Below are 24,269 nucleotides of genomic sequence, written 5' to 3'. Positions count from 1 at the left end.
TGTAATTAACTACTTTAAAGAATTCATTACTAACTTTAGAAGTCAATAGCGGATTACCCTTTAATAATGATATACGAACTTGAAATGACAAAAGTTTTAGGGAATTGAATTTTTATAATAATTACTATAACTTAACTAAAGCGTAACATATCAATGAAGTATTTGAACATATCACTTTTAATGTTTAACCTTATACAATTATATGTAATATATTACACTATTTTTCTCTTTACTCCGTTAGAGTTAGACCACCAAATGTTAGTGGCGATAGTTGATATCTCATTGCTCCGAGAAATTGATAAGTAAATATAGATATCACTGGCAATTTCAAAGCTCAAAGGGTAGTTCCATTGTACGGGCAGTAGCATTGAGATAAGCGGCCTGATAAAGCCTCTATTTACCGTAATTACTACAAACAACACCAACATAGCACTTATGTACATACATGGAGTAGTTGAAAGAAATAATTTAAAATAAAACTACGATAGCTCATTTTAGGTCTAAAATATATAAGTGGGAGATATAAATATTACATATTCACTCATTTTACAAAAAATATTTATTACATTATGTAGTAAATATGCAACTAGTTATGGTTTATGTAAAACCACATGTTTGGTATCGGATTTAAAATTAATATTATTTTATTATCATAGAAAACACGAGCGTTGTGAGGGGTTTATCTAAATTTGTGACATTGCTCTGTAGTGGAATAAATCCGGTATCCTGTTTCATTGATAAAGCGTTTAATGAGTCATGTGATAATTACAACTGATTACCTTCTTATATCAGTTCAATGGACGATGCCTTCCACATTATCAAATTTTTTGTTACATTTTATATTAATTTTTTTTTTGTAATGTAAGATTGAGTCAGCTGAAAGTTGCAACATTAATTTTTTTAAATATTAAAACTAACATTGTAATAAAATACATAAAATATTTTACTATTTTATATTTATGTGAAAAAGCTTTTCTGTTGCCGGCGGGTGTATATTATTTATTGGTGACCTGGTTTTCACAACTCGATGACATGGGAGTGCCCATTTTGCACGACAACCGCAGCCTCAATTAACGGTGCTTCTATTAATTGTATTTTAAGTACTAAAGTGGATTCAATAATTATATTACAGCATTTAAAATTTTATACGTCAATTTACGTTGAAAAATTACAACCGTATAAGTCTACTTTATTTAAATAACTGCAATTAATAATTTAAAAAAAAATTGGGAACGACTCAAATTTTGTAAGATGACTTTGTTTTATTTAAAACAGAAACGAGATATTTTCAAGCAACATTGAGGGTCTGCTGAAAGCTCACGAATCGTGATCGTCTCCTTCGAATCATTTGATTTTATTTCACGTACGATGCTATAAAAAGTTGTTTCGTACGGTTGAAGATTCCCATTACCAGAACGTTGAAGTATCAGATCGGTACCTCGTTTAACGCAATATCTAGAAATCATTTATGAGCAATTCGTTTGCGAACAATCTTTATAAGACTTTGATTTGAAATGAATATATACAATCGCGTTAAACTTTCTGAACGCTTCTCAGTAGAAAAGAGCCTCATAAAATAACAGACATCGAATTCATTGGACCATGAAAACTGTGGCAATAACCGCAATGTTTATCCAATAGGAAGCTGTTTAAATTTAGTAATAGATGGTCAAAACATCGGCTGCGAAATCTCCAGTCTCCGTATAATGGGCCAAGTTGGAGTAAGCCGGGAATCCTCGGAACGTGTGAGGAATGCGCCCCGCCCCGCCTTATTACATACGTGATTCTTATTTATATTATATCCGCCGGCGAAGGCACTTACCGATATCGAAAGTGGGATTAACGTATTGACGCCTTTTAGCGCTCTAAGCTCTGTTTGAACTTCTCTATAAGTAGCTCTACTATGCGCTTAATGGTACTTATTAGTCTGACGATGCAGATATAGTTATAATTAATTATTGTTAATGGATGAAAAATATATGGTAGAATTTTGTGGAGTATTAATTGCATTATTAAGTAATGTGTATGCAAATGTAGCTACTAAAGTAAGTCACTATTGTTAGTCAAGGATGATTACGTGCATAGATGTTTGTTGTAATTGCAATGTAGAAGAGAGTCAGAAACTTTAACAAATAATTATTCTGACTATTCTTTTGCTTTAAATCGGATTGAAGTGTATATTAATTTTTTTCTTCTATATTTTAAAAGTAAAATATCTGAATAAATTTTAAAAAGTTGCTGAACATTGCAACGAGTTTTAAAAATACTTCTTTTAATCCTTTTAATGTAACAATAGTGGAAAGAAAGAGCTTTCTGGATGAAACTTGCAATAAATAAGTTTGAAATACATATTTCATGAACATTTATCGTTGTCAGATGGTGTAAATAAAGTAAAGACATCCGGCATCGGTTTATCAAGTGGCTCGTATCGGCTTTGTGTGGCGTTTGGGGTTCTTTCCAACTCGGGGCTGGAGGCGAGAGGGATGTCAGATACTCGAACACCGGATGCTGGCCTTCCGCTGCCGCGGGCGACAAATGACCCTCACAATATACCAGATTCGAATTAAAAATATATATAGAATTAACTAATTTATTTCTTACTACGATATTACTAATTATTATTGAAGTTTGAATGGAGGTTTGTTTTTGGTTAATTTTCAACAGTAAAGCGCATGTAAAAAGATGTTATTAAAGTGCTATTTTCCTTAGACAGAATAATTAAATTTCGTGTCGAAAATACCTCGTGCTTTTGAATAAAATATATTGCGATTGTCTACTTAAAAGTCTAAAGAAGTTTTGATAATATTTTTCTTAGACGTAATTAAATTATTCAAGCAAGTCGAAAGCCTTACATATTCGCTACTTTATACGTCAGTTAGTTAGACAATCTTTGAACATTGTATAAAGTATAATCTACTTCCATATTAGAATGCTTCAAACTTCGCTTATTTAAGTTTAAAATATAACAAAACAGTGCAATAATATATACAAAAGCTCTTGTTACAAACGAATACAAAACAAGCTTTTGTAAATAAGCTTTTATATAAATAACGATAACTTTTCTTCCTAATTTAATTGTTTTCGTAGACATCAAATTAGGTCAACGCCTTAACTAATAGAGTAGCAACCTTCACTATAGTCTAGTTTTGTTTAATTAATTTATTAATAATATACATATGACGTCTGTTCGTTCGGTTTCATGAAAGTTAATCCGATTTTTCGACATAATTTTTACTTAGCACCGTTAAAATAATCAATAACATTTTTAATTACAATCTCCTTGTAGAGTAAATGTACTTACGTGTGTACATGAATTTGTGAATGCAGAAAATCTTCAATACGTACCTGTAAAAACAAAATAACATTTATTAGTTCAATTGCTTTTTTAAATTAGTATGGAGAGAAACCGCAAACTGCAGCGTGCATTTGCATATTTTTAATTATAATAGATAAAGGTAAAGTCATTACTTTAACTAAGATTTGTTATCTAAATTTCGTAAAAAATAATAAGTGTATACTTTTTAAAAGACTAGAAGTAGGAAAATCTCTCTTATTTGTTGAGTAAATATTTTCTCGTAATTAACCTTTTAATTTAAGAAAACAAGATTAATCCCGAATTTAAATTCCAATACCAAATAGCATTGTTTTAAAATATAGGTCAGTTGTAATATAATAACCTTTAAACTTAGCATTAACTTAGAGGCGTTGTACTTTAACCGTCACCATAAAATATAAATTTTTATTAATCTAAAGTTTGTCACAAATATTTCACGGTATTCGTGATCGCGGCCGCTCATCATAATTCCAAAGCCGTTTATACCAATTAACACAGCAGCGGAAACATGTGGATGAAAAAACAAAAACATAAAATATAATTTAAATTCTAATTCCGCCTAAATTATTCGCGCCCCCATTACTCTGAATTAATGGTGAAATTAATACTTTGAACGCTCATGTTAATTAAAGAATATTCAGCGTACAGTTTATATTTATTAAAATAAAATGAAGATACATTTTAATTCATCTTAATTTTAATTTATCTTCATTTAACTAAGCAAATATGATCGTGTTTCATTTAAACTGTTCATGAATTAAAAACAGGATATGCTAGCTTATAGCGTCACATTTTTTACCCCTATTAGGAACTTGCCGTCAACTTATGTTACTTTTCCTTTGTACAAATTTTAAAATTGTACGAATACTTGGTGGAGAGAAAGTCTTGAAAAAGATTTGTGCTCCAAATAACACAGAAACTGGGAGTAAACCCAACATTTACAAATATAGCAGCTGATAGGCAAAATACGGGAGAATCCAAAGCATAGAGCTTTTATATCTAACCGCATATTATCCTTTATCCTAAAAAAAATCATTATACGTTTATCAAATCGAGTTCTAACAGGTCAAAAAATAAATCAAGAATCCACAAACCCATATTCATCCGTCATCATTTTAAAATCATTTCCAACGATTTTCGAAGTATCATTCAATGTTCGAGAAATATCTTTTACAGCACTCCGTTAATAGGAGCACGGTTTGAATGCGTAACAAGTATACTTTTACATTAGCCGCGGTGGCATGACCCGAAATATTCCGGCCGTGTATTACAATTTACATAAACTCCGGAGTCATTCGAGATGTATTAGGGAAATGTTATACTTTTATGCAGCGGGAATGCAATACGCTTCGGTCAACTGAATAAGAAATTCTCAACTTTTTTGTGTTTTGATTTATGTTTCGTTGACGTGAATTCGACTTTATAAGCGATACTTTTATAGGAGTAAAATTGTTATGGCACTCGTATGCTAGGAATATTGCCAAAAAGGGGTGATTACGGTAAAAATCGTCGCGTTCTTAAACTGTACTGCATAGCGTTTTATTATTACAATGAAAATAGACTTAACTTTAGATAAATTCAACATAAAACAAAGTCAAAGTAAATATTTATTAAATAATAGCTAGGCATATTCATATAGATTGAAGGGTTGCTGTGCATTAAAGCAAAGAAATTTTCTATCTCGGAATCAACCCTTAACTCACTGGACGTAGTTATTTGATAGAATTTTTTTTCTATAAAAAGCTTGTGTAATATGATTTATTGAATGGGATCCATCGTCCATAACTGACATCAAACAAACCGCAGTCTTTGAGTCCGGTAATGCGATAGTTTCTTTGACATGATAACGACCTGCCTTAGGAGTTCATATCAACTGAATATATTATATTTTATTGACACACGCCCTGAACTACGGGGAAATGAGGAATATTGAAAAATGTAAAGCGACTCAACGCTCTCTACATATTTGATTAGCAAAGAATTGAAAAATATTTATAAGGTAAAAAGGATTAAGGAAATTTTTACACGATTGGTTTTCGAATAGTTTTTTTTATTGCAATAAACTGTGCTAGGATATGTATCGTTTATTTTATAATAATTAAATTAAAATTACGTAATGTTTTAGTAGACTTGTTATGACATGTCTATTGGGTCTTAAATTGTCTTTATTTGTCCACTGAATTTCAGTTAAAAAGCCTTAAACATACTCAAATAACTTTTTTTTAAGTTAATTTAAGCTACGGTTTGTACACGCAGAATTTGCTTTGTGGAAACAAACTTTTAATTACACCTTAGAGTAGATTAAAACAATTTAACAAACGAGTCAGTAGGACGACATTGTAATATTGTGAAAAAATATATTACAAACCGCAAAAAGTCCAACTAACTGAGCTGTTGCTTTTGCGGTAACTCTCGACTTTTTTTAATTATTTCTTTCTGAGGCAATGAACCTTTGAAATTATGTGACATTCAAAGATATGAGAGACTCCGTTATGGTTGAAGGTGATTATTTCTGGAGATATTTTCATTTATTTTGTTCTGTTGCTTAATTTGTAAGGTAATCCCATCTAACCGTAATACCAGGGTTATATTGTTCTACACAAAAACTATCAAATAAAAATTATTACTATGTATATATTTCTCAAACTGTACGAAAATCCTTTTGTACTATTATAATAGAACAATATTTATATTTAATTGCGCAATTAAAATAGTACTGTAATAGAAGTAGAATGAATTATAGTAGTATATATTTATACATAAGTAAGCGAGCTAGTGTATAATAGTGCTTTTGTTTTGTATAATTAGTAAGTTCCGACAACAATGCGGGTGCCGTGCATCCGTGCGATGCGCTGAGCTCCGCAAGTCGTCAGTTTTATCAAGCCCGCTGACGGATAATCCGTCTCAACACTTTTAAGCCATCTTAAGTCCATAAGCGTCTTAAGCCAATGCAATTAGCAAATGTGTATTACTGTATCAAGTAATAAAATTATAATTACCATTAATTTAATTAACTATTTTAGAATAATGTATCCAATTTAAATTCCTAATATTTGTTACAAATACTGTGAATGGATGGACGTATTAGCTGCGTCAGTCATCAGCAGAATGAATCATTACTTGAAGAGTGCGGCAGTAGCTCGTGTCAAAGAGCCTGAGCTCAAAGGTCCTCGTGCCTCACAACTCCCCGCCCCCCCAGCTCCGTTCCCTGCCACGAGCTTCGCCCCCCGCGCCTGCCCGGAACGAAGGGCTGATTGAAGGGCCACTCTAAAACCTCGACCACCCGCTCGTTCGCTCGCATTCAAGGGTCGAATCTGGATTATAGGGCGCCAAAAGCTGCACCTTCATCAGATATGTATAAACGTGTTTGCAGTTAGGCAATTCAACGCCCGAAAATTGTAGCCCCGTTTCTAATTTCGTTCTATTCAGGTCGAGAATTTCCTTTTTATTATAAACTTGTGGAGCACAATCTGATTGAAGTCGCCGGCGTGAAGTAAAAAAATATATTATTTAGAGTAAGTGAAAACATATTATTGGGGGCTCCCCGTTGCCCCGTAGCAACATACATATATTCGTATCTTAAGGCGATGTAGCCGTGTAAGTTATTATAAGAGAGGTGCGCCGAGGGAAATGAATGTCGAGTAGGTCGACCCGTTGTCATTCATATTAGCTGCGACTGCTTAAATTTGTAATCACTCGCAGCCAAATTATATGATAGGTGTGGTAAATGTGATAACACGGGACATAAAATTAATCCTTTGAAAATTTGCTTCATCAGATACGTATATGGTAAAATTTTTGTGTGTTCCTTTGTGTTTAGTATATGCCACTGTAAAATTGAGCAAGGTTTCGAGCAAGAACTCCCACGAACACCTGATCATTTTGTTTAATCTCATAATAAAGTATTCATTTAATTGAGAACGACTCCCAAAATATTCTATCTAGGAATGCGGACTCGAAACATGAAAATCATTTACGTGTTGACGTTAAACATTCCATGACGATGTTGTAAATAAACTTTTGAAATTTTGAATTTCGAACACAGATGGCGTTGCTGCAAAGCTATCAGTCGGGTAGGGGGCGTTACAAACATTGTAAGTTTGAATCACAGTACGAGACTTAAAGGAAAACGAACAACTTAATAACAGTGACGGGCGTCGAAGACTGTCGTAACATAAAATGATTACACACATAAAGAACCTTATCTCTTTACACTCTACGCCGACATAAACTGGTTACAGTAGCGACCGTTCCACGACCGCTCGAATGTTTACGCGAATTTTACGCACCAATCCCGCCACCGCCGCACCCGCTAGAAATTGAAAACGGAATTATGATGAAATAAAAATGGCGCACTGAACGTTACGCTGTCAGTGTTGCCAGATGTGTTAGCAAGTGTAGAGTTTTAACGTGAAACGGTTTTATAAAAATCTGTCTTCGCAATGAATACGTGGTGATAAAATTTTATTCTCGTACGAGGGACCGCCTCGTTTCTTAATGTGAAAGTTAAATATATTTTGAGGTTATATTGACTTCATATTTTGAAATGTACTTGTAAACACACAACATAATGCTAAACAATTATTATTAAAATATTTATCAGTTCATCATTAATCAAAATACTTCCGTAACTAATTTTTGTTTATATTACTTTGATGCCCTTTCATTATATTGTAAGTATTAGAATTTAATTGTAAGACCCGAAAGTAATCATTCATAACTAACTGTAGATAAAGATATAGTGCAAGGCATGCGTGAGGCAACTCTGTGTTGCACCGCCTGCGGATAGACAACAGGAAATGCGAGATGTGTCACCGGACATCGGCAAATACGTTCAAGTTTTCAGGCGTAACGAAAATTGATTGGGATCGATTGGAGTTGAAGCATCGCAACTTTGATTACCCGAAACTGGGCTTGTACAATGTCCATGGATAATCCGTTCAATGTGTATCGACGGGGGATTACATTAGTATCGACTGTTATGCAAATAAAAGACAACATAGTCACTTTTATCGTAATTTCGCGTTTCACGTGTCATATTAATTTCATTATCATAGGGTTAATTTAATAGATCACATTTGACACTACGTTAAAATTAATCAACTTAACTTCGTTACAGCGGGCATAAAATATTATTTATTTAGGAGTTAGAACTACACAATTGCTTAACTTTTTTGATTTTATACTTGATTGTAATAATGACTATTCAACGTCATTTCAATGTTGCGTCAGTAAACCCTTTTTCTTTTGAAATATTGGGGATGTTATAAAAAATCAATTCACGAAGTTGAAACTGATAAATGTCAAATGTGATCACTGTAATTGCAGTTATTTGCTTTCATTATACTATTATCATGCTTAATATAACGTAAATTTTATTGAAAAAGTGAGATAAATTAAAACCAATAAAATTCCAACATATCATAATTTCTTTAAAACCTTGTTAATAACTACTCTAATACAAAGTATTTCATGAGAATAGACTCATTTAAATTCTATTAAAAGGGAATCGAACTCAATTACGTTTGAAGAAACAGTTTATAATAACGATATAATATTCAGAGTGATTTTATAGAGTGAGTGGGATTACAATGACCTTGCATAATAAGTCGGCGCCGGCCCGGCTCGTGGAAATAACAGGGAGCCGCACAGAAACAGTCGCTGCAAACTGTAGCCACACTTATGTAAATAAAACATCATTCATTTCGCCTTTAGTATACATTGCGCGATACGTAACTGTACTTAAATACCTATATATTTATGGTGTTTGTTGATTCGTTACTTACTGCTTGGGGAGTCAATTGCTTTAAAAATATTGTAGTTACTTCTATTGTTGATTTTTATTTAAAATTATCGATAGAGAAGGATAATATTAGAAAAAAGAATTCAGTTAAAACCAAATAACTTAAAGGTATTCAACATTTGGGATATTGTAAGTCTTTGATTCAAAAAAGGTGGTATTAAATAGTTTTACGAATTTATATCTAATTACTTTGTAAGATGTTAAAAAATATTAATTAAACTGCGACAAAAGAATCATTGTTTATTGGTATATAAGTAAAAAGGGACGAACAATTAAAACATGCAAAGCGCCGAACGCGCAAACATTTGCGTTAGTTGTTAACTGGCTGCGAATTTGCATTCTGCAGTCACCAATTTCGCTGCATCTGATTCTACAGTCCATTGTGCAGGCCGGCAATTAACAAGGAATCAGTTCCAGCGTTTATTGAAATAAAGGAAACTTAATTAATGGTTAAATTTGTATCAATCGGTGCCTTATTTGCTGTTTTTTAATGCAAATGAACGAACGAGATCTTTGTAAAGACGACTTCGTTTGCAAGATGTGCAAATGGAGCGTTGTTCTTGCCGATGTAATTGCTGAATGTGATTTGCATTGCATACATTTTGCACTGGCTGTTTACTTTTGTTGCGTTGAACCTTTGTGCTCGGGATAATGGAAAAATACCGCTACATCTGTTGGAGGATATCAGGCATATGCTTCGTTGGAAAATCTTTTGTCATACTGAGAAATGTAATTGGTAAAAGCTGGCAAAAATGACTGTGTGATATTCCACTGACTAAAATTTAAGTATTTTTAACGCAAAAACTTTAAATGTTATCTGTAAGTTGTTTTTATAATTCTGCTACCCATTTAAGATACCACTGGTTACTGATATAAACCAATTCTTAAATGTAATGTACTTCTACAAAATATATTCGCTAGTTAATCAACATTTAAGTTGTTGTATAGTAATTCCAAAGCAGGCTGCGTACTTAAAATAATGACCAGTTAAAATAATAATGGTTATTGTAACGTTTGAAGTTATTTTGATTAATAAAACTTTAATTAATATGAACACAGTATTTTAACACTGAAATAACAGTTAACTTTTCCAGTGCGATGTTGTTTTGAGGCTTACAGCGATTTACCTAATTGTTCGTTGTCTTTATATAATTAGGGGTAAAAGTTCTACGAAAGAGCTACGGTATGTGCTACAGAAATGCTACAGTGATTTTAGAGCAAATTTTTCAGGTTTAAAATCAAATTGTCGTTAAATAAGATGTCTTCTAGTGGAAAAGTGCAGTAAAATCGTTCGTACTATTTTTTAACGACTAAAACCTGACTGAAGCTATCTTTAAAAGCTCGCTTTATCAGCATTGTTATCACAAACAAACTGTTTTTAAACATTTTCTAACAAAATTAGAAACTTAAGGCTAACGTAGTGCAGCTTTTCTAAGTATCAGTTTATAATACTTACAAAAATTTTATATGAATAACTTAATAGCTCTGTGAATTAGAAAAATAATATTTTCTCCTAAAACAATAAAAAACACAGACAGATATAAGAAAAACTGGCGTGTCCAAAAACATCTAGGTAGGTCTCCCCGTGGCACGAAAAGCTCGATTTAGCATACGTCGGTTTACCAACGTGAATAGATAACGTTGATCCGTGGTAGGGGACGAAATATTGGACCGGCTTCCTCGGTCGGTAAACATTTTTGATTGAGTCGGAACCTCCAACGTTTCGTTTGAAACGAAAAGAAAATTTCACCAGGTTTCATTCAACGGCGCTATTTGTAAAGCTATGAAAAATTGTAACAATTTTACCTATCTTTCAGATTTTAAATTAACTTTTTTATGTAAAAATCAACTTTTGAATTTTAACAGAATTTTTGTCCTCATAAAGTTTATATCTGTAGTTATTTCTAATCTTATTTTGCAATTGTGTAAAGAAGTAAAAGATCTAAACTTGACCTTATGAATTCTTAGACATTTAGAAAGAGAGTAAACTGTGATATTACCAACACATAACTAATTATTTTTGTTAACATCTGATATTCATCATCATCATTGTCAGTCTGAAATCGGCCACTGTGGAACGTAGGCTCAATTGATTGCTTGATATTAAATCTGTTCAAATACGGCGGAAATAAGAATTTTAAGAGCAACAACGGTACAAACAGGAAAATGGGCTCCACATAATGAAAACTTTTCGACTGGGTTCATAAAATATAGTGGACTTTAGCGCTTTAACAATTAAATTACGCGATGCATGCGGAAGCTTTATTGTTAATGGAACAGAATAAGTACACCAATAATGAAATATGAACCAAAGTTTTTGTACTCAATGCAATCTTTGTAAGCTTTCACTGAACATTCGTTTATGTAATTTGCATAAAAGTAACTAAATCCTTAAAAAGAAACGTTGTTCAGACCCAGTTGTTTTCTAATATAATTAGGATGGTTTTAGTTCGATTAAATCTTTCTATAGTTACTATTTCCTATCGTACCCTGCTTATATGAACGTTGAAATATATATTTTTAACTTGTATAAATTGAATTAAATTTGTTATACATTGGTGGATGGTTTTATAATAAAAAAATAATAATAATAATGAGAGAAGCATTTGTCTTAATATGGAACTAAATAATTTTTACGATTTAATTATCATTTATTGTTATAGTTATTTATTCTAGCTTTTTATTATTTTGAAGGTAATAGTAAAAAGCTTGACATTATATTTTGAATTGAAGCTTTTGTATACTCTCAGTAGAAAAGATGTGAAATTTTTTTGTCACTATAAAAGAGAATTTTCCGCTAAATATTTGAGCATTTTTCATTTCCTTTGTACGAGTACATATATTTTTGGAGACAAATGAATTTTTAAAAAAATCCTCTGGAGAGCTTTACAAAATCATTTTACAGTGTTTCTGCTTCTTAAGTTTCATGTCTATGTGGATGTAATATTGCATTTATAAATGCCAAGGCGCTGAAAAGCTGTTTGCATTCTAAATCATGCAAAAATTAAAATTTTTATTTTAGATTCATCATTAATTAGAAATCTACTACTAATTACTTGTACTACCTTTAAAGTTGGTAAGATTAAATAATTATCCTGGGACAAGAAAAGTAATATTTTATTTGGGACAAGAAAATTATTTTCTTTTGATTTTGGAAAGAAATTCTACCGATCGCGATTAAAGGGATTCAAACCAAATTTATTCAGCTTACTATCACCATAGAATGATAGTTACGGTTTGTAAATTCAACCTTTTAGACGTCCAGTTGTTCGTGTATAAATGAAAAAAAAAATTGTAGCCGATGTAGCCTCGTTGAGGCGGACTTTTCGCTCAGTAAGCTTTTATAGTCCGCAAACTATTGTAAAGCATTTTCAAGTTATGCTTGTTCTTTTGTAAGGCTACAACGGAATTTTATACGTTAAAATAAAACCGCAACATATTGTTTAACGTATACAAAAATTGGATCACAAAATGATTACGTTGTGATAATTTTAATTCCTAAAGTAAGAACTGATTACAGTTATTATAAGTTTCCAACAAAATTGTTCGAAACGAAGCGAAGAATATAAGTAAAATTACCAGATTATTTTCATGGATTAATCTTCGCGTAGATTACAGACTAAAGACGTTCGAAGACAATACGCGTCATTCAGATACCCCATTAAGCTGTACGATTTATTCAGCAGCGGGTAAATTAAGCAAATTAAGAGACGGCTCCTGCGACTGTAATTACTGGCCTATGCTCGCCTGTGCTTGGCCGGGAACCAACTGTGTACGTTGTACATAGGCTGCTCGATTTATGAGGGAGACGATTTTTAGTGTTCGGTGCAAAGCCCGGGGCGCGCCATGTATTATGAATGTTATCGCGAAGTGCCGCATCAACGGCCCTGAAAAATACACGATTCGCGGTCGGCTGCGTTTTTTAACATATTTTGGTATGCAGCACATATTTTATAATTTTTTTTAAATCAAGTACATAAAATCGAGAGTTTAATTTTGAAAAAGAAAATAATGTTAGTTAAAAATCGTAGTTGCTAAGTTTCAAAATTTTACAACCAAGTGAAAGATTTTTCCCTACATTTTTGTTTCGTTTATTAATTCAGATAAAACTTTGGAAACTTTGACTAATTAATTTAAGCCATGTGATGAAATGAATATTTTAAATCTTAAGCGAAAGTCACGAGAATGAAAATACTTAGAAATAGAAATTAAAATGACATCGAGTCATGGTAAAGGAAGCGGGGCAACGGAAGTAACTCAATAAATCAGTTTAAGCAAACGGAAGGACACGTTATCAAATAAAACAGCTGTAGTGCAGCCGCGGGCGGGAGGGCGGCGCGGCCTATCGAACCGCCGCGCTTGCATTCACTTACCTCAAGGTCACCGCTCCACCGCTCGGCCGGCCCGCCGTATACGCCCCGAGACCTCTACATTACTACTAAGTTATAATTTTAAAATATTAAAGCCTCGTCTTCTCAAAGTATTCCCCAGGGGCAGGGCGCCGGCGCCAGTGGCACCCTCGAGAAAACTGACGGACGTCACCGCTCCTCCACGGTATATATAGGCGGAGGCGGGGCGCGGCGGCGCGGGGCGGCGGCGCGAGTTGCGCCGTCGATTCGCGACTCGATAAATAAATTAATTAAAAGTGCAAGTGAGTGATCGCCGCGTGCAGCCGACCTGTGAACTCGCTACAGCTTCCTTTTAATTGGAATTTCAGACGCACAGGATTCTTTCAGCACAAACAATACTTTTCTAAGAAGGAAATAACTCTTCATACTAATCAACGGTTTCCGACCGTATTAACATCACTACAACTTGGATATTTTACTATTTTATTACTATCAAAAAGAGAATAAAACATAAAATTTTTCATAAATATTAAATATTTCTGAGCGATTTCATTTTCTCGCAAAAATTGTGATTTTCTTCACCCTTCAAGTCGCCTCAACGGAAACCCAGAAATGTTCGGTATTTTTATTGTGTAGTATGTAGAGCTACAGCTCAGCGATCGAGTCCAAACGAAAAGCCGGTCAACACGTTTAATTAAAATTGTACCTCTGTGTGTTAGTGCGAGCGATTGACTCCTACAACAGTTCAAACAAAATGGTACGATGATACGTTTCATTACATCTGACTATTAATAAGGAAAATTGAAAAACACACTTTTATACAATTGAAAAGTCACTTTAGAACTTAAAAAGGAAACACTTTTTAATTATAATCATATAGATATCTCAGTTGTAAAACAAAAGTAACTTAGTAGCTCTTTTTCTCTTATTTTAAAGCTCAATTGATGTTAAAAGTGAATTGTTTTGTATACAGGCCTTTTATTGCTTAAGTATTGAAACCTTAAAGCCACCTGCCAAACAAAATAGCTCTTGCGAACAGATAGCTGGAAGACGCGAGGCGACGAAGCACAAGGAAGGGAAATACGGTATGCGATTCGATTACGACCTTTATTTTTCCTCCCGCTTGCATTGCGAATCGGAAATTACGTAGGATTACATGTTAAATTCATTTACGATAACATTATTGTTTTTACTTTATGGTGTTCATAAATTTTGGATTGTAAAAAGTACTACATCTTAATTAAAAAAAAATGGCTGACTATTTCTATGAAATTCAGTAGAACATGAATTTCACACTGGAATTACATAATAAACTCATACACCCTTCTTGTATTACCGTTGATTTCTGAGACCAAATCTCTGTATACCACATGTTCATCCTTGTCATTATCTTTGACAAAACAGAGATAGCAACAATTTAAACGAGGATTTTAGACTCGAAAATCCACGATTTTTCCGGTAATGTAAAGATGCTTATTTTTTTATTTGGTTAGCAGCGATCAATTTACTTTCAATGTTATGAATAAAGCAAATTGAAAAATTATACATTTTTAATACGTTATCCTTTCAAGTATTAAAAAGCATTTCTTACGTAATTACACCTTCATTTTGTACGGAAAATTATAAAAGTGACATCTCTCCTCTATCATCTCGATGTTATAAGTTAAAATTAAAGCAATTTGAGGCGAGAGCCACGTCACGCCTAAAATATCCGTCTCTTATCAAAAACGCCTTCCCTCTAATAAAATTAAAGTGGTAGGTAAAGGAACTCTCTGTAGGGATTAAAGATCAATCTCAGAGACCAATTGTACTACACATTGTGATGACAATTTGTTTTCTTTTCAAGTATATTCTTTGATGTATAAAGTAATAATGATTACTTGAATAAGTATAATAATAATGATATATTATACATTAAAACATAAAGTTTTATTTTTAAAAACAAGCTTTCGTCATGCCAATTCAAACGAGCCCAAACTCGTCGTCATAATATTTTAACGAGATTTACACATTTTTATAATCCATTTCGGAGGTAAGCCAGAACAAACGCCGCCTTGCGGACATACATACAAACAGTCAGACAGATAAAATCGATTTTTCGCTATCAGCTTCACAAATAAATTATGTGTACGTTTTTTTTTATATTACATTAAGACATTCCAATTTTATTAATATGTACAGATTGGCTTGAACGCGCAAATATTTAATTACTTTATACATGGCAGCACTTTCTGCTTCGCGTGAAATCAGATTGGATTCAGTCGGTGTGCTGTGCCACAGACGCGTCATATGAACAAAGTTCTTTACGTATTTCAAGGCATGTACTTTCATATTAGAGAAAAGTTTCCTGTAACTGATATAAGGACAGGCATTGCGGATATAACTTATAAGTACGATCTCAACTGCTTTTGAAGACTTGCAGTATTATTTCCTTGCTAATTTGTATTCTACGAGAGACGTGCCACTTATGTTATAGCATTCAATTTGATTCACGAACAAAGTAGTAACTAAGAGAAAAATGATCCTCGAGGATTACTTACGGCGGAGAAAGCTCAAAACTGTAAAGTAGCATTTTTTTAATTAATTGTATAAAATACTAGCTGTTGAAAGCGACTCCGTCTGTGCGGAATTAAAAAAAAACGTGCCGAACTATGCTCTATATCTGTGCCAAATTTCATCATGATCCGTTGAGCCTTTCCGGAGACACCTTGTAAAAAATATGCGTCCATCCAAACTTTCGTATTTATAATATTAGTAAGAAATAGGATAATAGAACCACCATAAGTCTACTAGCGCCATCTATTACAAAAATAGATAGTTAGCCCACATAGGATTGATATTTTAATGATCACCTAACGTGTTAAATAAACGTCGAATAAAAGACCAAATTTACAATTTTTTTTTAAGAAATGTAATTAACAAAAATGTATACAATATAGAATATGTATTTAGTTTGAGGGCGTCGGCGTTCGTCACTTCCAGCTATTGAGTGGGGCTCGGTATGGTTTCCCACTAATCAAAGAATCAATACAACCAAAGTGAACTGTGGATACGATACGCATCTATACAACTCTATGTTGTTCTAAACGTGATTGGATACTTTTTTCTTGTCACTATTCCATCAGGCGCTTTGGATATTATTTCAAATGAAACAGACACGTACTGCAATGTCTAAGAACTTTTTGTATGCAAAATAATATCAAACATCTCAATATAACTTCATTCAATTAGTTTCTGTCTACGCTATTATAGTGCAAAGGTACTTAGTGTACTAAGTTTTTCATAATATACACATGAGAATTACTTAATGTCTCATTTGAAAATGAATAAACTTAATTGTGGCACTTTCGTACAGATAGAGAGCAATATAAAGTACTTAACACATTAAGGGAAGTTCACTTCATTAGCTCAAAGAGAGGCTACGGGATAGCGACAGGGTAACGACAGGGTAGGGCCGGGGACGATCAATAGCCAGGGGATTGAACTAAAAACATAGTACGTTTATTCATCAGCACTTTTTAAATTAAAATTTCAAATTAAATTACCAATTCAACTATAAGTCTTATAGCGAAATAAAGATTCTTTTGCCGTTTATTTCATGGAACTATTTTTTTACACTTACAAGTAAAAGATTGTAATTGATTGATTAGGAGAAAAATTACATATATGCTAACAGACGGCTCAAGAATATTTTTAACATTAACTGAACTAATGAGCAAGATAATGTTCAAATAAATAATTTAAAACAAAAACAGTTGAAATATAAACTTTAAAATACCTCAAAAAAAGGAAAAAAAAAGAGCCGCCCGAACAGGGACTTGAACCCTGGACCCTTGGATTAAAAGTCCAATGCTCTACCGACTGAGCTATCCGGGCTTACACCGGTTAGATGAAAATGCGTATCAAAATCAACACAACTTTAATTTAAATCGTTACAGTGGTTTAATGAAATTACTTGTAGTTAACTGTGTGATAACATATTTTAATTCATGCCACTTTTTTTAGTTTCATCACGATAGTGCAAACTCACGGTTTTATCTGCATTTTGTGTTACATTAAAGTAACAATAAACAATTGAATAATTCATCTATTTTTTTAATTTCATTCCGCTAAATTCAGTCAGATCTAAACACTGTTAAGGCTCTTAGTAGACGAGGCAACGCATATCTTTGGAACCAGGTTTAGTCACTAAACGAGTTACTAAATACAATCTCAAAGAAGTTCGTACAGCACGCGTCGCCGACATTTCTAGCTGTCATTGCCAAAGTCAGTCGCTCGCAACCTATTCTTCAAGATCCTTGTAACAAAAGTCTCTGCGGAATTAATATGACGGAGCAAATCTATACAGTATGGAGTCCCTAAGTCTGTACTGACCGAATAGACGACTCTTGTTTATGATTCAACGTTGTATGTTCGTAGCGAGCGCAACGCGTTTCTCGTGACGCGCTCACACGATATTAGCTTCGACAATTTACGGTGCCTTGTGTGCTGAGCGCCTAAGGATATAATGATAAATGTCATATTAAATCTAAATTCAAGTATAAAATTAAGCATGTTTTTATATCAATACAAATTGTTTGACATTTCTGATTAACGTAAAGGAAAAAAACTTATGACAGCGCTGAAATATTAGACGACAGAAAATTGTTTTCTGTTTGTTTTTCGTAAGAGAATGCCTGTCGAAATTTACTCGCCAGAAAAATCATCTTCGCATGTTTATCGTCAATATTAAATTTATATTTCTACCATTACTAATTAAATCACATTTAAGTTCCATATTTTTTTTTTATTTTACTTCAATGTCAACTGACACAATTGTAGTTGTAAAGCCAATTTAATAGCAATCATTTAACACTACATCATAATAAAATAATGTAGCCTTGTAAGAACAGTTATAATTTTTTTGGGACAACTGCATAATTCCTTAACTCTTTTCAATTTCCATTTCAATTACATATTTATTTGAAGTGACCATCAAAGGTATAAATCACTACTCGCCACTAGATGGCTCTGCATTAAAATATACAAACGTCGTTGGTACTAGCGGCGCCAAAGCTTGCAAGAATTTAACGCTATATTAAGTTTTACGATCACGAGAGGAGATGGTCATGATGAGTAGGTATGTATTTAAATGAGCGTACATCTGTTTGAAGGTAAGCATCATTCATAATCAATTTAAATTTAAGTATTACATGAGCCATGATATGAAAATGGTAGGATAAACTGATTTTTTTATTCTATATTTTAGCATAACCGGAATCTGATACGTCGACATGTTTTAAAAAGAAGTTATGAGTTTCATTAAAGGTGCGTGTAGAACAATAACTGTCTTAGAAAAATGGTTCCGTGCATTAATACAATTACTTAATGAGATGGTTAGAAGTAGACAAGAAGAAATATTTAAATAAAAGCAGTATAATATTCTAATGCTTTAAGCCTTTTTGAAAAATAATTCTATTGAGTGTGTTAAATTCACGCATATTAAGGCATTTATTACGTCGTCGTATACTCGCAATAGAAATTCTGAAATGCCTTCAATATCGAAACGTCAACCTAGTTTGAGAGGCCGTGGGGGTCGGCGAGGTGGTGCGGGGCTGTACGCCGCGGGGCGCCGGGCGGCGGTGGCGGGGTGAGTTAGGGCGCAGCGTTGGTGTGCCGGCTACTACAATTAATAATGGATCGTCATATACTTTAATAGCTCCGACGACACTTATTCCTCGAATGCTCTTAATACATCGTTAAGATATATCAGCGACTATGGGCATTGTTTAAATTGTGTTAAAAGAATGAGGTAAGTAATCTAACATCACAACACTTTACAAAATGCTTCTCTAAAAACATTTACATTATATACATTGGAGCATTGCACAAAAACAGCTCATATCATTTTACTTCAGACCAGATAAAAGTTAGACAAAAATGAACTGAACTCACCCATAAAGCAAAACAATCTTTAATTTATATAAATAAGCAAGTACCTACATACTTTTGCATCGAAAACATTTATCAACTTTTACAATGAAAGAAAATTTAAACGAATATTTGTGATATAAATTATTTTATTTTTTATTTTTGAATATTTCAAATATGTTTTTAAATGGCAGACTCGTCATTTTTTAGTGTGGACGACAGCGCCGCAATCGTCATGCCGCGGGACGCAACGTGTCGCCGCGGGGGGCGACACGACTGTCACTGAGCTGTCAACGACACCGGGAAAACAATACAGCTATTTCAATGTAATAACTATCGTTATCGGATGTCTGAAACATAACGGGCCTTGTTTACAATTCATTGTGTTAATATCAGAACCGACTAGACAAGCTGTTCTAGCGTAAAGCTATTCTATTAGAAATGTAAACGAAGAGAAACCGGTTGCTTATACACTATTAGTTAGTAACAAAAATACCTATCATTTTACATTAAGTTTGAAGGTAATGAAAACTTAATTAATTTAATGTAAAAACTTTTTTGCTAACAATATTTGAAGATTTTTTTGGATTTAAAAGCTAACCTTACTACTCATGTGTTACTTAGTTTAGAGTTTATTGTTGGTTTCGTCTCATATTATAGTCTCTGTTTTGTCAAAGAGAATGTAAGGGATGACAATATGAATTATTACAAATATTATTGCAATGGACGTCTGGGGTAAGATTAAATCTTTTGCAAGTTTTGGCATGTGCTGGTCGCATTACGAGCTTAGTGGAATAAAATCGCCACTAGATGGCATTGTTGCTGGTAATGTAAGTTTGCACAGCAAACTGTAATGGAAGAGTGCAATATTGACAGACCATTAATTCGACAGGAAATTGTGCTGGCGCCGCGATTGGTGTAGGTGATTGTGAACTTTTCAAATTAGCCGCGTGCTCCGCGGTTGTTTTCACTTCAAATGAACGTCGGTGAACTTGTCTGGATTTTCATGTACGAAGCTAAACTCAAGTTTGAAGTACCTCTCCGTTAATGTAATGTTACATTTACCAATTAAACAGTTTTATAAAAAAATTTTTAGGTCGTCTTTGGAGTTCTTTTATTAAATCATCAAATTAAACTTTTGCTCTTGATATTGTTTTAATAATTATCGTTAGAATTTTGAAATCATTTTACTTTGACAAGATGAGAATCACTAGCCCAAAAATGTTGCAAAAATCTATCAAAAAATATCATAGATTACAATTAGGAGAAATGTTTATAATTATAAGAATAAGACTGTAAGTAGGACTGTTTGGCGTCAGTTGGATATATTCTTTTAATTAAGCCGAAGCGTCATAAAATTTACGAGGTCCGTGATTTAACTATTATTTGTCGTGAATTTTATGTGGCGATAAAGTAAATACTATTGTTGCTATTATTAGGCATAAAATACAATATTTCTGGAAAATAATATGATATAATATTAGCTACAAATGCGTATAAAAATATGAGAAAAGTATATCATAAGACGTTGTTATACAATGACAAAAATAAGAGAAAAAATTGTATTTCCGCAAGAAAAGTACTACGTGGGATTTCATTCTATTGGAAAAAATATTGTAGTATTTTTTGTTGAGAATAAACTGGATTTTTAAGACTAAACAATGATACAAATAATTAATACTTTGCTAAGACAACGTAAAAGAGTAACCTAAGTTATAGTTTATAATTAAGTTGTACGAGATATGAGAATGTAATTATGCCATCTTGTGTCGAATAGTAAGATATATTGTTTGAAAACTTTGGCCACTAGATGGCGCTATATCGAACGCCATCTATTGTCACTGTACAAAACATATTTTTATCTTCTTCTTCTGTCACTAGATGGCACTGTTTTTAATTTGAAATCCACTTACCTCCATGTTAAGTTGGTGTATTTCCATTTTTCTCCCTGCACGGCGAACCGCTTTTTCCTTCGACCGCCTTCGATATCACCTTCTTCCCTGTCTGGTCTGCCACAACGTTTCTTTTTGATCAACTCTCTTGTTGCTTCATCAATTTCACCCGTTACAGGAATGCCACCAAATTCCTGTAATTTTACAGAGATGCAAAAGTAGTAAAAGAATGTAATAAAATATCGACAACTTAAACATTAAAAAAATAAATTTGCTAAATTTAAAAAAAATATTTCTAATTAAAAGTAATATTCTTCAAAAGTTTCCGCATTGAATAAACATACGTGCACTCTTTAATATACTGTAATGAACGAGTAATAGAAATAATAAACAGAAATTCTAAAACAATTGAATTTTATTAATAAAATTGTAACGCACCTGTAAAGTTTTGATAGCAATCCTGAAGTCATCTTCATATGACTGTGCGACGTCACCCAGCAACAGGTTTGCCATTTCAGGCTGGCCCTTTTTCAAATAGCCAAAGTTCTCCAGGTAACTTCTCTGAAAACAACAAGTGAATATTGTAAAGTTAACCAATATATACATACTAGCCCCCGACCGCTACTCCGTCCACGAGGCATTAAAAAACTTAGTAAGCAGCCTGTGTTCCGCTAGATTATGTTCTACATCTTTGCCAAATTACAAAGAGATTTATCCGTTCATTCATCGAAACATTCATATTTATAATATAAGTAAGAAGTAAGATTGTAATAAAACAGAGTCAATCCTTATATTATATGACCAGCAACGGATATGAACATGACATCTTTATTTATAAAATTCCAAAATTAACACGATTTGTGTCTATTTTTAAACTAATAAACTCACGCTCTTGTTATATTGTGTTGTCAAAATAAAAGGTAAATAAAATTCGTTATCTGTGACATTCTGTTGTCCCTGTCCCAAAGGACTGGCCAAAATCTGTGTAATTAAGGCTATCAGTGTACTAATGAAGGGTCCGTGGCTACTTTACATAATCCGAGCTACTCGCTAATTCGACAGATATTATGCAATAATTTACATGTACGCCAACCTGCGTGTTCAATTTACATGTTAAGTGAATGCATTATTATTATATATGATAACTAACCATGGGTTTCTGAGACCAAAATATCTGTATAAAACATATCGTCAACCCTCCCCAGAGATAACAATATGTGTAATCGGTAATTTTGGTCACAAAAACCCACGGTAAGGTTTTACATTAATTTTGTCCTTAACATTAAGGATATTGGAAAAGACATATCCTATGCGGCTATTTTGGTATAATATAATAACATTTGTTATTATCGCAATTTTTAACCATTTATGGTAACTGCATGTGCAGTAAGTTTTGTACTTTGAAATTTCAAATATTTTAACGCATTGGTAATTTCTAAAATAAAATACCATAACTTTGCGCAAATTCCAATAACATTTCCGGACATCTGAGGGCCTAGCACAAATATTAGGAAGAATTTCGTAACGTCATCGACATAATATGTATTAAAGTTTGTGCAGCACCCTACCGAGTGTGAAGTGCACCCACAAATCTCATACGAATTTTGATAATGACGTTACGAAGGCGCGTGTCGCCAATATTCGTATTAATCCCTCATACGATTCTTTCTCGCATACGTGACTTTCATCTATGACAATTTTATATTAGACAAGTCACACCTTATAAAATAATTAGTAAGTAATAAAGTTCAGTAGTAAAGTAGTTTAAATATAAATCCTGGGTAGCGACAAGTTGAATGAAGTTTGTTTACGAGGTCGCAACTTCGACATAGTAACAAAGACAACGATGGTTGTTTGCAGTTCACCTTTGAAATACCTTCACGATTTTCCCTTTACCACTAAAAAGTTCTGTGGTAAACTTTGCTCATGCTTTTAGTATTAATAAAAAAGTAGTCTTCCTAATATTATAAATTTGAATATTTGGATGGATTGATGGATGATTGTTTGAAGGTATCTCTATAACGGGTGAACGGATTTGAATGAAATTTCGAAAATAGTTTAGAAAAACACACAACTAATTATTTTTTTTAACTCCGCGCCGACGGAGTTGCGGGCGACAGCTAGTGGTAAAATAAGTAAGAAGCCCCCCAGTGGGGATGTATAGTGAGCTGATGATGATGATATAAGATATTTGAAAACAATCTGTTGTACCGACGATCACAATTTTCTTGCTAAGTCTAGGTTAATTATGGTAATCCAAGAATAGCGAACGTTTACGTATCAAATTACCACTTTTTAAATTATTTTGACTTTTTGAATGTTGAGAACAATTTCTAGCACAGGCACCACTCTCATTTGCTATTTACATTACACTTACTTCGAAGTGCATATTGGATTTTGTGACGAGCCTAAAATATTGTGTCTTTAATGGCACTAGTTCTATTGATTCGGCATTCCTGTTCTGGTATAAATATAAATTCAAGAAATGTAATAAGTTTTATTATTACCTTAATATACGGGTTCTGAATTTGAATGGCGTTAGATAATCCAGCCAGTGGGTTTGAATAATCCCCGTGGGACTAATGAACTCATAAAGCAATGCGAACTACATTCATAATTGGGTTAATGCCGCACGCGTCGATCGCTACCATCATAATTAGCCGCCATTCCGTTATAATTTATTGTCAATGATTTCTCGACACTTTTAATAACACCGAAATTATGAGAGAAATTATAATGTAACTTCGATTGGAACTAAAACAATTTAATCTGGGATGAATTTAAAAAGACCGGCAACGTATCTACAGTTCCTCTAATGATGTCCATGCCCCTTTTTAATTTGGTGTTAACTTAGGCTATTTTACAAGGAGCTAGTTTTGAAACCATTAATGGTCTGGGCCCACGTAGCCTAGTAATCTGAATCTTAGCAGGCTTAAAAAGTTAAAGCAGTCAGATTATTTTTTTAAATGAAAAAAAAAAAT

At 33.1% G+C, this 24,269-nt stretch overlaps 1 protein-coding gene and 1 non-coding gene across 2 annotated transcripts in view; both read right to left on the bottom strand.

Annotated features, from left to right (window-relative positions):
• LOC106115899 (matrix metalloproteinase-14) overlaps positions 1–24,269 on the bottom strand; it is a 126,452-nt gene that overhangs the window by 64,862 nt on the left and 37,321 nt on the right. The window contains exons 3-4 of the mRNA XM_013309540.1: positions 21,727–21,849; positions 21,310–21,482 (exon numbers count right to left, since the gene is read on the bottom strand). Of these exons, the coding sequence (XP_013164994.1) occupies positions 21,310–21,482; positions 21,727–21,849 (296 nt within the window). The remainder of the gene's footprint in view (positions 1–21,309; positions 21,483–21,726; positions 21,850–24,269) is intronic.
• Positions 17,290–17,362, bottom strand: TRNAK-UUU (transfer RNA lysine (anticodon UUU)). The gene has a single exon. It is a non-coding gene; the product is annotated as a tRNA-Lys (tRNA).

Source organism: Papilio xuthus, unplaced genomic scaffold (assembly GCF_000836235.2).
Source record: "Papilio xuthus unplaced genomic scaffold, Pxut_1.1 DF827777.1, whole genome shotgun sequence".
NCBI classification, from domain to species: domain Eukaryota; kingdom Metazoa; phylum Arthropoda; class Insecta; order Lepidoptera; family Papilionidae; genus Papilio; species Papilio xuthus.
This window is presented reverse-complemented; position numbering and strand designations above follow the sequence as displayed.